The sequence below is a fragment of the Columba livia genome, chromosome 4, assembly GCF_036013475.1.
Source record: "Columba livia isolate bColLiv1 breed racing homer chromosome 4, bColLiv1.pat.W.v2, whole genome shotgun sequence".
In the NCBI taxonomy this organism is placed as follows: Eukaryota; Metazoa; Chordata; class Aves; order Columbiformes; family Columbidae; genus Columba; species Columba livia.
The window spans coordinates 60,235,235-60,249,130 of record NC_088605.1 but is presented as its reverse complement, the minus strand read 5'-3'; the positions used below and the strand labels follow the sequence as shown (position 1 = coordinate 60,249,130).

The following is a 13,896-nucleotide window of genomic DNA, read 5'->3' as shown; positions in this document are numbered from 1 at the left end:
CATACTGATTTTTTAACACTCCCGGCAAGAAGGGAACTCTTATCAAGAGAGCTCCTACCAAAAGCCGCAGTAACCTGAAGACTAGAAATTTCAATGTTAATTGAATTCTCTACCCCAAAGAAACAAAAAGTAATCTGAACCTATCATTGTGCAAAACTAAAGCGGTCTCCCATGTGCCTTTGATTGTTTTGCATGTCTTAATTCCTTTTTTCCAGTCCTTTTGTTTCTGATATGTGCACTGACCGTGCTGAAAGGAACAATCTGTTACTAATAACTCAAGTCTACTCTGCACTCACCCCCCAGCACAGCTGAATGCAGGTTGGTGTGCATGTGTGCCAGGAGCATCATTCCCAGTGACCACGCAGAACTGGAAACATGCCTCGAGTGCTACAACCACACAGCTCCAGAGTCCCATTCGTATCCAGATTTGTGCTTTCCTGCTTCATGCAGCCTCCCACACCAGCCCAGGTACACCGTAAAGCTCCTGGTCTCAGAATAGCCTCTCTCTTTCCATGGACAATTATTGGCTCTCTGTAACTCTCAATGGTCCCTTTTACACTAATTGCAAAGTTAGTAAGAGTAAGACAAGCGATTAGTGACAGACATTCATTTTCACAATGAGGGCGGTAAAACACTGGCACAGGTTGCCCAGAGAGGTAGTAGATGCCCCATCCCTGGAGACATTCAAGGACAGGCTGGATGAGGCTCTGAGCAACCTGATCTGGTTGAAGATCATTGCAGGGGGGTTGAACTAGATGGTCTTTGAAGGTGCCTTCCAGCCCAAACTATTCTATGATTCCCCAAACTGTACACACTGTTCCCAAACTCTCCAGCTGGGTTCCTGCTCCCTGAAATGCAACTGCCTAGATAAGTTTTATTGCTATGCAGGACAGAGTGGGACTAGCGAATATGATCTCATGTTGCCTGTGCTGCGCTCGAGACAGCTACATTTCTTCATGGCATCATACTTGGCACTCAATTGCATCCTAAAGCAGAGGTAGAGCAAAGCACTTAAAATCAGGTAATCATTCTTCCATATCTCTGGCACTGGCTCACCATCTCTTAGAGCCTGAAATTGCTTCTACAAAAGTAATGAGAGTTTCACCATTAATTCAGGTGGCAGAGTCAGGCTCAGCAATAGATTTTCCCTGTCATTAATGAAGTCTGCTATTCCTTTACTACTGCATATGTTCACAAACACACATCCAGGCAAAAAGTCATGCTGATGCCCTTGGCACTTTATGCACAGTCAATCTGTAATGATTCACATCAAATGACTACCTGTTCCGCGTGCTATTACCTTTTTTTTTTTTCCTTTTCAATTACATCACCTCTAGCCTTCCCTGAAACCTAAAATTGGATACTTACTGATGCCAACAGCTGTAATAAGTTTAATCGCAAGTTCTGGGATTTCACAGTGCATAAAGAAAGGTTCCAAAATGTAACGTCCAAATGCCAATGATATCACTGCTGTGGCAGCAGGGCTAGAGTAAAAACAAAACAACAAAGAATAAATCACAAAATTAATCTGCAATAGTACATAAACAAGATTCATACGGGATTCTGCTGTAACTTTGCTATCACAGAACTTGAAACGTATTTAATTTTGGTGCCTGCTTATAAATATGCTGACATGGACCATGATTTCTGAAGAGAGCTAGGAACCACAAGCAGTTCAGCTTTGCTCAGCAACACATCTTACCAGGATCAGTCTCACAACTTTCATGTTGTGAAGCAATCATAAACAGAAAGGAATGGTATCAATGGAAATCTTCATTTAGTCACTTGAAGTGAAAGTAGCCAGAATTAGATTATATGAGCAAAACCCTGAGTAAAAGTTGTTATAGACTGAATTTTAGTGGCCAAGTATATCTCTGCCTTCACAGACACAAGCAAATTAATTTCAGTCAAGCTGAGAACTCTGCTTTACTGAAATAAGTATCAAACACCTACCCAAGGCTGTTACTAAAGTCTCAGGCAATGCAAACAAAAAAATGAATGAAAATGGGTTTTTCTAAAATGCAAACAGAATTTTTAAAATATTTGTTCGTTTTATTGACTAACAACTTCCCAGCACTGTAAGTGAGAGCAAAAATCCTTAAGGTACAGAAAGTACCTACTATGAAACAGATAAATGTGAAGAAAGGCAGGCATGCAGTTGTTGAATCTACAAATTTGGAATACCTATAAAATTAACACAATCTTTCTCTTTGAGGCAAGCTAGAAGTCTGCCAGAAGCCTTAGCACTGACACATATTAACAGCAAATTACCCTGTGCCTCAAAATCAGATGCTGTCTGCATGTAACAGCTCCAGTGATCTGTTCACATTTGGTTTGAGAGAACACTCTCGCCCTTCTTAGGACAGCTGGTAGCATCTGTTCTTCATTGCAAGCTCATGCACAATAAGGAGAAACGGGCATAAGATTCTGCCTCACAGGATTTTTGAGTTAAACAAGTCCATGCAAATTTGTCATTAAAAAAAAAAAAAAAAAATCTACAGCATTTAATAAAATAATGCTTTTGGTACATGAAATACCTCACCCTATAGAATGTTAACAAAACTATAGTTGCTAAAATGCTACAGAACAGTGTAAAAATTCTGCAGAGAAGTTATTATTCTCCATCAAATGACAAAGGAATTTTCCACAACAGAGTTTCACCCTCTGAAGAAAACCCGCTTTCTTAGCTTTATGACTCAACCAAAATGTCACACATTGTGTTGGAGCAAACTGCAGAGAAGCAAAGAACAGAAGTATCTTCCTCAGAAAGTTTCTGTGTGGACAAATGAGGGCTGTTGCTCATGCATCCTCAATGCACAAGGACTGTTTCTTGCACTGGCAAACAACTAGCTTTGCAACTTTAGCCTTTGCTCAAAGACCGAATATCCTCTGCACTAGATCTACATGTATATTTACTGACTTTACATTGGTGCAATATTTCTAATTTACATAAGATGATCACAAGGCTTCTGGCTTTTAAATATTGCAGCATGCCAAAAGCAGTTTGAAGTGTCCTAGATCAGACGAAAGATCAGATATTTGGAGCTTGCCCAGATTTTTTTTCCTCAGTCCCTTCTACCAGAACTTGGATTTTTCCCTGACATTTTAAGAAAGGCCTTTTTAAAGAGGCAGTCACTGCTATCCACACCACTATTTTTAAAAACATGGGTCCTAAATTATACCTCTAATAAGTACCTCTCATAGTCCCACATTTGAGGGGAGATGTTGCTGGCAGTGTAGTGGATCAATTGAGGTGGAAGTTGAAGGAATGGGGTATTTTGTTTTTGACTGGCAGCCCCCTAACAGCTGTGTGTTGAGGAGCAGACAATAAAGTGAATTAGCAGTTTTCATTTAAAGGCAAGGAGCACAAAAAGCCAGTGGTAAAAGAGCAGGTATAGTGCCGTCAGCACATACCACAGGTGAGTGAGTCACTTATTTGGCAGCACACTCTTACCCAACCTGGGTTAACAACCACCATAGTTATGCACTACAGGCAACACGTTCACACAGCCATCTACACTTGTTTGAAACTTGGCTCTTTTTTTTTTTTCCTAAAAAAAGTCTGTAATATACCCACAACCTGACTTTTGGGAAGAAAAAATTTCATGCTTGTACTGGATGAGGAATATCACAGTGTAAGGCACTTCTAAACAGCACGTGATGCTGGCAGAGTGTAACCAGTATACGGGCAGAGTTAAGTGTGTCCGAGACTGTAAAATGATGGCTGAAAGACATATGAGAGTAGGAAATGTTTGTTTTGGTTGTGGCTGCTCCACCAGCCGATGGGTGTGATAATCCTGCAATATTTCAGAGGAAAAAATGGCTTAGCTGAGAAGTGTTTGTGCAACTTCACCCGCCAAAAAAACCCTAGATACGTATTAGGTCTCAATTTCTTTGATAGCAGTAGCCAATTAGTTTACCGATGCAGGAGTCAGATATAAAACTCTGCACAGAGGTTTGGCAGCACTGCTCTGATTATCACAAGTTGTAACAAGTTCAACTCTCTTGCTGCTTCTCAGATTTGATGATTAAAGAATCCACTGATGTTTCTTCCCATGCAAGATGATTATTTTCTGGGTGTGGGGCAGATCATGATGACTAAGAGTGTTTTCGTGGCACTCCTGAGACAGTGTCATAAGTAAAAAAAAAAAAGAAGCACCTCACACACACACACAAAAAAAAAACCAACACCTTTCAGAGGAATTTATGTGGCCTGGTTTCTTGTGGGTATTTGTTCTTAGGTTAATAAGGTCCCCCTGTCTAGTAAGGTGTAGGTTAAGAGGGGGATTTCTAACACTTATCTCTTCTGTCAATTATATGATGTGGTGTATTAGAAGGGCAGTGGTTAGTAGGTTGAGAGTGGTTCTTCCTCACTTCTACTCTGTCCTGGGGAGACCACATCTCAAATATTGTGTCCAGTTCTGGGCCCCTCAGTTCAAGAAGGACAGGGAACTGCTGGAGAGAGTCCAGCACAGAGCCACGAAGATGATTAAGGGAGTGGAGCATCTCCCTTATGAGGAAAGGCTGAGGGAGCCGGGGCTCTTTAGCTTGGAGGAGAATGAGGGGTGATCTCATTAAAGTTTATAAATATGTAAAGTTTGAGTGTCACGAGGATGGAGCCAGGCTCTTCTCGGTGACAACCAACGGTAAGACAAGGGGTAATGGGTTCAAACTGGAACACAAGAGGTTCCAGTTAAATATGAGAAGAAACTTGTTCACAGTGAGGGTGACAGAACCCTGGAAAAGGCTGCCCAAGGAGGTTGTGGAGTCTCCTTCTCTAGAGACATTCAGAACCCGCCTGGACACATTCCTGTGTAACCTCATCTAGGTGTTCCTGCTCCGGCAGGGGGATTGGACTAGATGATCTTTCGAGGTCCCTTCCAATCCCTAATATTCTGTGATTTTGTGATGTGTGATGATATATAGCTATGTTCACAGCACTGTGCTTCTCGCAGTGAAAATATAGGTCTGTTTCCTCCTTCTGGTTTTCCTTTTTGGCAAAAAAGTTAATACAGTTAAGACATCTGTTCTTTCATCACGTTTGATGGAAATTACACAGTTAATTCGAAGGTTACATGTGGGTGGGGAGGATGTAAGGGACCATCTGACATTCACTATTATTTCCTCCGGAAACAAGATAAGAATTTACGGTTTCATAATGACTCGGCACTGTCAGTGCTTTTAAACTCGTCTGTGCTAGAACTCGTCAATATTATGTAAACATTGTTGTGATTGGAAATGAGGCTTTTGCTTTTGTGACTAATCTGCTGATTCTGGAGGAAAGGGGAAAGGAGTGTTCACTAGCCTTAGGCTGGAATGGAGTGTGCCCAAAGTCATTTTGCGTAAGTGAGCTGCCCTGTCCTACATTAATAAGCTTTCCAGCCTCAGCAGTACTGTAAAATAAATAAATAAATAAATAAATAAATAAATTAATAAATAAAAGAGTTTGATACAAAGATCCATTTACATTTTGAAAACTCATTTAATATGGTTTGATGATCTGGCATCTTCTTATTGTAATTGACCTATACAATGCCACAGGCTGCAAGAACCACAGGTTTACATACCAAAAGAATAATTTGGATATTTTAGATATGTAAAGACCTAATGTTGATTTGTTTGGTCAATTAATTCTTTACATAGTAATCAAGAGGTAGGTTCTTCAACACCCCACACAAACAAAAAATGGGGACCTGAACTGACATACAGAGAACAAATTATGCCCACAAACCTAAAAGCTACTAGGCAAGAGCTTCACCAGGAGTTATTCCTGTACCCACACACAACAGCAACCATTCCAAAAGCTAGTTCCAAGACTGAAAAAAGTAAAGGTGACTTCCTTCTTCCACTATACTGTATATAGGCATGGGTATTAGCATTATTAGTGACATTAATGGATACAGTAAGCTTCGTAAAATTAAAGCAAGTAGCTGAATTGTGTCAGGCAGTTTTCTTAGAATCTTCCCTCCCCCCCCCCATATACGCACAAATGACTTTTTGAATGTTTCAATAGTGATGAGTAAAATGGCATTCTTAAATTCTCTGAAGCAACCATACTAAAAGAACACAGCTAATTCATCAAGATATATTTGATCTATTTTGCACATCAGATGTTGGAGATTTTTCTTTATGACTGAAAAGTGTATTGCTCTCAGAAAAGAAGCATAGAAAAGCCACAATACACTTACCGAATGACGAGTAATTCAACCCACATTCTCACAAAAGCAGGTAATGGGCCAAAGGCCTCCAGGATATAGGTGTAGTGACCACCAGATTTCTTAATGCATGTTCCTAGTTCAGCATAGCAGAGGGCACCTGTGAGAATTAAACTGTGGCATCACAAGACATATACAGAAATAACTTTCAAAACATTTGTAAGCTAAACAATGGAGCTGCTGTGGTACCACAACTACTTTTGATACATTTTAATCACCTTTTTTCAAGCAATTTTCTAAGTTTTAAGTCATTCAGCTAGACCTGCAGTTAACCAAACTCTACATATACCCAGTTATATTTACGTGCAAGCCACCGAACAAACTATTTGTTATCAACATGTTTCATTACTCATCCATATCTCATGAAGAGGGACAACAAAGTGCTGTGTCACACCAGCTACCGCAGCTCCCCATTTCTACATTGCCTTGAATACAGGCAACTTCATGGTTTTCATAGAAGGAGGCTCACTTCACTGGCTAAAAGAAAAACAAAATCATCATCACCTCACTGTATTAGGTGTGACAAGTTCATGCAGAAGTGGTTCAGGCCCCTTTGGAGCAAATGCTAGTGGCATTCCCAGCAGGTAACAGCTCTCAGAGCTCCCCAAGGTTGCCTCTGCCATCACACAGCAGACAACAGTGTGCCGCAACCATGAGGACCTACTCAAAGCCTTCTTCACCCATGGACCATCTGTTACTGCTGCTTAAATGAGCTGTCACCCAGCCACAAAGCCAGCAAGTTCTCAGCTCCATGGATGGACAGCATCAGTAGAGAAGAGATGTACCATGTCCTGTAAATGGAGGCGAGCCCTTTGAAGAGAGTCTGTGAAGCCACAGGAAAACAGTAACAAAGTTTGTTAACACCACATGGCAAGATCAGCGACATATATGAACATGCCTGGGCTCTGATCCCTGCATGCCTTTATGCTGCAACACTTTAAGATTAAAACCACAGTTGTCCAAACTACATAGCATGCACAAGCCCATTCAAGCTGTACCACATTATGACAAATTCCACCCTTGTTCATTTGCTTTGTTTGGGGTTTTGCAAAAGTGTGGCAGCTCTTATCCGCTATTCTTCGGCTTACCTGAAAATGTACTTAAAGGAATTCTTACAGTCACATTAAAAAAACAGCTACTGATGGGTTTCCTCTTCCCATCCTCCTCTGTTGAGGTTCAAGATGAAATGAAATTGTGTTTCGATACCTGTCATGCGCACAGCCTCAATAAGACCTTAAGCGATCTTTACATGAGATTTTACTATAATTAAGTAATTTGGAGAATTAAAATCACCCATGGCATTAAAATGATTAAAAAAATAACTGTAACTGGTCCCTTTAGAAAAAGAGATAGTATGTGTTGCCCTGCCAAATTACACAGTTCTTCACACCTTGAGATCTGGAAAATGACATTGAAAGCCTGTCTGATAAAAGACAGATTTTTAATTTTTTTTTTTGTACAGGCTTTATTTCACAGTCAGAAAATTCTTACTATTGAAGTTAAAGCAAAAATTGCAATGACAAGCAAATTCTGGTTTTACTACATCTAAAGACCAATGTCTTCTGACAGGGTTACAAATTGTATTTGAGGTCTTTCTTTCCAGGGGAATTTTGGTTACAGACAGGACTTCCACGATTGTACAACAGATTATGCTGCACTATGGTTATTTAACATTTGACTAAAACAGGTCCTAGCTTTCTTGCAATCTCTGTTTGGCTAGGGTGGGCTTATCCTGTAAATAGTCAGTGTTTCTTTTAAGCTCAGAGCCGATTTACCCAGGGTGGCATTTGCATGTTTCACCTGTTAAGCAGACACGTGTTAGTCCATGCTTGGCCTCTTTACCTCCTGCCAGAGAACAAGTTGTTTCTGTTTTAAATAAAGCCAATATTCATGTTAGTTCTTCAGCTTCTTCGAGATTAACTTATTAAGTAGGTCAATGGACCCTCTGTCCCACAGAGGCCAGGGTGGGTTTTTTTACTCTGAATGGGGGTTTTGTATACAGAACAAAAAACCTGACATTCTTCAGAACTTAATACGCGTCAAGAATACAAAAAATTAGTAAAAACTGTCACAATAGGCAGGCCAGTAATGAAACTCTCATTACAAATTTGTTTCCTTCGCACTGTTTTTTGTGGCTCAGTCTTTCAAAGCAGCATCATGAGCGGGGAATAAAGTGAGGAGCAGTAATACAAGACTGGGGAGAGGGGTTATTAGCATTATTATTTTGCTCTTTTTCATGTCAATACAGTTTACATTCAGTGGGAATTATTCCTCTCAGACCCTGATCTAGCCTCTGGGGAACTAAGTCGAGCTGTCTAAACATTTCATTGGTGTTCAAACAGGGTGACCCGCATCCCTGGCTGCCAGTGTCCTTACAAGCAAACCATAAACTACCTCTTACAGAAAAACATTATACATACAGCATGCTATATGGCATAAAATGGACATTTACTTCTCCTGTTCCTTTAGGGACCCATAAGAAACAATAATTTATATTTCTGGTTTTTACAGACCAGGCACTGGGGGACAGGGGTTGTGTACCTCTATGCCCTCCACTCAACCTATTACACAGCAAAAAACTTCTGTAGCCTTATTGGTCCTCCGGCTCCACACTGTGCCTTCATATCCAATGGCAAAATTAGACAAATAATAATAATAATAATAAACCACCAGCCACCCTTCTGGACCAATTAGAAACTTTTAAGCAACTTACCAAAGAGCGAGAGGATACCGCATGCTGTCCAGAGAATCAAGGACATGCCTACACTGCCCGTGTTCTTCAGGATGCCTTTGGGAGAGATGAAGATGCCAGCTCCAATGATAGTGCCAATTATGATGGATATGCCCCTCAAAAGAGTCACTTTCTTCTTCAGCACAACTTTTCCCTCCTGGGCTGGCTGTCCACTGTCCATAGCGGGCAACCTGCCATTAGATTCCCCCTGCAAGTAGCTTCCATTAGAGACGGTGGTCACAGCAGCTTTCCTCAACATGTTTCAGTGCCACAGCAAGTGCTGGCAAAAAAGTTTGCAGCAGAAACTCAAGGTTTTTCTCCTCTCTGTGTAGCCAACTACTTAGTCTCTTTTCTCTGCCCTCTCTTATCTTTCCAGCTGCTCCTACACACAGGTAGCAGGCTACGAAAGTGTTTCAGCCTTGGCTGCTATCAGAGCACTGCTCAGGAACACCTGCGCTTTCACACTGCGAGCTGGTACTGCCCCAGCATTGGAAACCAGCTCAGCTTCCGCGTGGACTTGTATTTAAGCTCTTGTCATACCAAGTTACTCCAGCTGAATGATGATGCAAATTCTCCAGGTTTGCATCAGCCATTTGAGAAACCTCTGGCATTACTCAGCATTTCTCTCTCCCTCTCTCTCTCTCTCTTTTTTTTTTTTTTTTTTTTAACAGTAGGGGCATGTTGCACAACCGACCTGAGCGTGGTGGGAAGAACAAAGTACTCGCAAGCAAACCGAGCCAATCAAGCTAAGCACATGGCCCTCGACACTCCGAGACACACTCCCAAATGTTTTAAAGCAACTTGGAATCAGAAACAAAAGCCTGCCTAAACACAAAGCTTGTCAGAGTTCAAGGGGAAAAGAAATCAAACAGGATACGTCATCCCTGGGTCTAATCCAATTTCTTGCTTGAAAAACTCCTCTTAATGAAAGTTAAGTTTGCAGGGCTTAACTTCTGGTGTCAGTTGATCAGCCTCTCTCAAATCTACAGTATTTACCTGGAAATCTCTATAGGGACTGCCTGTAGCTACCTAAAGAATACATACATAAATACACCTCGTTACCCTGTGTTGCCTAGCAACACACCCAAATCAACCTAATGAAAACCCTGGGTTATTTCCACAGTACAGTAATTTTCATACAGGCAGTGTGTTTCTGGGATGTTGGTAAGCAACGTGGCAACGACACTTCCTTAAAAAATGCTATTAACATTTATAGCCACATCTTGTGTAGGATCTGGAGGGAGGAGGACAACAGCGCAGAGCACGGGATCTCCAGCTCTGGAATCAGAAAGGGCTTTTCATGTTATTGTAGGGCTGCCCTAACCAGATAAACAGGTAATCAGATGCTTATATACTTTTGTTTCACTATCTCTTCATTCAAATTCGAACCTGAGAAATTAAAGTGTTAAAAATAAGAGCATTCTCATAAAACAAAACTAAAATCAATAGCCTTCAAGTACTTGTAACCTAATTGAGGGACAGCCTGTGCAAGATACGCCAAAGGGGAAAAATCTTTTGTAGCATAACTATTGCAGCTGCTCGTGGCTTCAGATTAGATCAGTGCAAAGAGAAACGATTACTGCAGTTACTGCTCTTACACGTACTGCTTAATTAGGACCCAGGGTTGAGGAAAAAAAAAGATAGCAGTTAAAACATTTTATCATTTGTAAAGCAGGCACTGAGCTCAGGGTACAACACTGCTTTCAAATTTCTTTGAGAAACAGGAGATTCTGGAGTATCAAGACACTACAGCTGTGAAACTTCAGTGTTTTTAAGGGCTCATGTTTCCAGTTATAACTCACCTGCAATAACCTGCACTGAGATAAAGGAATTAATAAAAATTATTTTTTTATTTTTTTTTAATAATAATAAAAAAAAGCTTATCTGGTTTAAATGCACACAGGTAAAACCAAAAGAGATTGTAGCTTTTGACTACATACTGGTAGTGCTTGCCTGTTTTCTGAACACATCCTACTTCTTCCTCTGTCTGCTGATGTGCACAGCAGCTGGTCCCTCACTTCTCTGAGTAGCTCATACTCCTGTTGACACTGCACCACGTGTCCAACCTTTCAGGGAACTGACTGTCCCCCACAGGTGACCGCACAGCCCAACTGAGGGCAGGACCTCCTCTTGCCTCTGCACAGTCCAAACCAAGCCAGTTTTCACAGCACCAGCTACAGGCAAAGCCACGAGTAGGTGGTGTGCTATGCAGAATTATTTTCCCTTGATGTAAATTTCAGAGGCTGCCCCCCAATAAAATTATAAATGCCTGAAGTAACTAACTAGATCAAAGCAAACCAGGAAAAGGCATTAACCACAGAACTGGGTTGGGCTGATGACCTTTATTTTAATTTTCAAAGGCTGTTTAATGAAGAAACACATGACATCTTAAAACATCTAATACTTTAAGGTAATCAGTCTAACTAATGCTTACCCTTTATTTACACAGGAAGATGGCTCCAAGATCAAATCAGAAGCTCAGTAACCTCCCAGACAAACCAGAGGCAGCTCCCAGCAATCCAGCTGTCTGCATCAGCTACTCAGTAAAAACACCGGACAGTATAATGCCTTTCAAATTTCATGTGTCCACTAGCCAGAATAATGCATCCTGGGTCCATATTCTATGACTCATATTTGCCCACTAGACATGGCTATTAATGCTCTCGCATGCAGGAAAAAGGGTGCTTGGTTCTTCTGTGGTGTAGGGATATCATGCATGTAAAGCTTGAGAGCACGTGAAATTCCTTGTGAAATTTCTAAGGCGGGAATTAAGGAAGACTGGATGTAGAAAACTTTTTTCCTACCTACTAGCAGCTTGCTACTGATCACACTATTTGTAGTGATTACTGTTGCATTAACTACTTCTCAATGTTATCCACTAAAAATTAAAAAAGTAAGATCACTTTTTCAAACCTTACTTCCAGCTACCAGCTCTACCCAGGATAGGGAATACTTATCTGGTTTTGAGCGATTATTTATTACTTTCTGGAAATTTGGTGAGAATTCTCTATCACCTGAGCCCTGTTCCAAGGAGGGAATGAAGCTGGTAAGGGCCCATTACTGTCTGCTGCCCCACATCATACAGCATACTCATGAAATCCATTCTGATTGTTTGTAGCCCACCAGCTGCTTTCATTTGAATTATTATCACACAGCAATGACTGTATCACTATGCAACCACAATACGCAATGTTCAGTGTCTTTTCAGAGAGCTCTTCTGAAAGCACAGGGCGTAATCTGTCCAGCATTAAGAAGAGCCCTGTTCTTCCATAAAAATCCACTCTGAAAACAGAACAAAAAGGTATAAGCTGCCATTTTCTTTAGATCGATGAAATTATTTGAAGCAATGTCTCTAAAAACGATGCTCTGAAAATAAACTTTCAGCCTCTAATGGCAGCTGGCATTGTGGACAGCCCTTTATTGTTTCGCTTCAGTCGTTCTTTTTTTTCCCAATTCAGAGACATTTTCTCCTGAGCAAAAATCTTAAAGCATAACCAAGGTCATCACTGTGAAATGGTTTCCGTTTGAATCTCACCATCAGCGCTGAACTACCTATCTGCTGTTTCAAACAGAAACCCTTATCAGCCGAGCTCCGCGGGGCCTCCGACACCTACAACCTGCAAAGGGCCAAACCGGCAGCTGAAGGACACTGCTCCCAGTGACGCTTGTCTGCCGCCACCCCTGGGCTGTCACCACCAGGACCTGGGACTTTTCACAACATCTGTAATAACCTGTCAGCTGCACTGCATTACTCCAGCAAATGAAATACTCGAGCATCACATGAAATAGCAGAACCACAGTGTTTCACAGGCTAAAAATGCCTGATATTAGGGCACTCTCATTTTTCACATCAGTAGAGCTTGTGCCAAATACCTAGACACAGCTGTATCTCCCATTATGAACTTACAATTCAGGTATTTCCCTGAGGAATCCTACAAAACACACACAGAGCATTCTCCTTTATGGAAATGCTACAACATACACACAGCAAAGTGGAGGACCTAAAATTCAAGTCCGAACTTGAGTTTCCCCTTCCCAAGCCCACAAATCCTCCTTAATTTCTAGGTGTAGCAAGCATACCTTGACAATCCTTCCAGGCATTTGCATATCAGCTTATTGCATCAAGTAAATCCAAAGAGTCACAGGACAACCCTTCAGGCCACACATTGCCACACTGACTGGAGACAGAGGAATAAAAAAGGAAGTATATTGAGACTGAAGAGGCGAGGAAAGCCCCAGTCTCTCCTGTGTGGGTGGCATGGCATGAAAATGTTGTTTAGGAAACCAAACTGAGCCTTCTCTGTATAATCCCAAACTGTTTGTGAGCTTCAGAAAGCAGCCCTGTAGGAAGGTGGTAGTCTGGTTTCAAATGTCAGAGAAGGGCAAAAAATCTAAAAGTATTTGTTCCATATAGATAATTTAGCATTGAGAACTTTTGACTAGGGATTTTCTGCTCGTTTCATAGTGTTAAGAAATAGTTTAACCAGTGTTAAGGGGCGGGGGGGGGGGGGGGGGGGAGAAAATAAATCAGTAAGCAATTTAAGGTGTCATTGCGAATTAAGTGGGAATAGTTTTTTAAGTTATACTGAAAAACTAGAACTGTGAGAGGACTACAACAATTTGTTATTGTCTCTAGGTCAAAGTTTTAGTTAAAAATGGAATTACTGAGAATGTTGGGGGATATTATTTTTTACTCAGAGGCTCACTGATTACTTGCCTAATTATTTTGCATTCTGCTTTGTGCTGGATACAAAGAAGATACTAAGAAGAAAAACAAAAAATAAGAGAGAATGAAATAATGTCCAGCTCAGAGGCCTTAAAAATAAGACAAAATCCTCAAAGAAATCCAAAAGCAATTCAAATGTTATTTCTTGTATTTCCAGCAAAATGCTTCCAACAAAATGCGTATGCGGTCGGCAAATAGAAGTCTGGTTCCTAGATGACTGCAGA

The 13,896-nt window shown here is 41.0% G+C and overlaps 1 protein-coding gene across 2 annotated transcripts in view; it reads right to left on the bottom strand.

Moving 5' to 3' along the window:
* The window catches only part of SLC7A11 (solute carrier family 7 member 11), a 64,051-nt gene extending 54,067 nt beyond the window's left edge, over nucleotides 1–9,984 (bottom strand). Inside the window, exons 1-3 of one of the 2 annotated variants that reach the window (XR_010472387.1) lie at nucleotides 8,929–9,691; nucleotides 6,189–6,315; nucleotides 1,369–1,484 (exon numbers count right to left, since the gene is read on the bottom strand). Coding sequence is in view for 1 of the 2 variants with exons in the window: in XM_005499885.3 (XP_005499942.1) it covers nucleotides 1,369–1,484; nucleotides 6,189–6,315; nucleotides 8,929–9,205 (520 nt within the window). In the remaining variant the exon portion in view is untranslated. Of the gene's footprint in view, nucleotides 1–1,368; nucleotides 1,485–6,188; nucleotides 6,316–8,928 lie in introns of both variants that reach the window. The other variant, XM_005499885.3, reaches the window with a different exon arrangement.
* Between the last annotated feature and the right edge of the window lie 3,912 nt (nucleotides 9,985–13,896).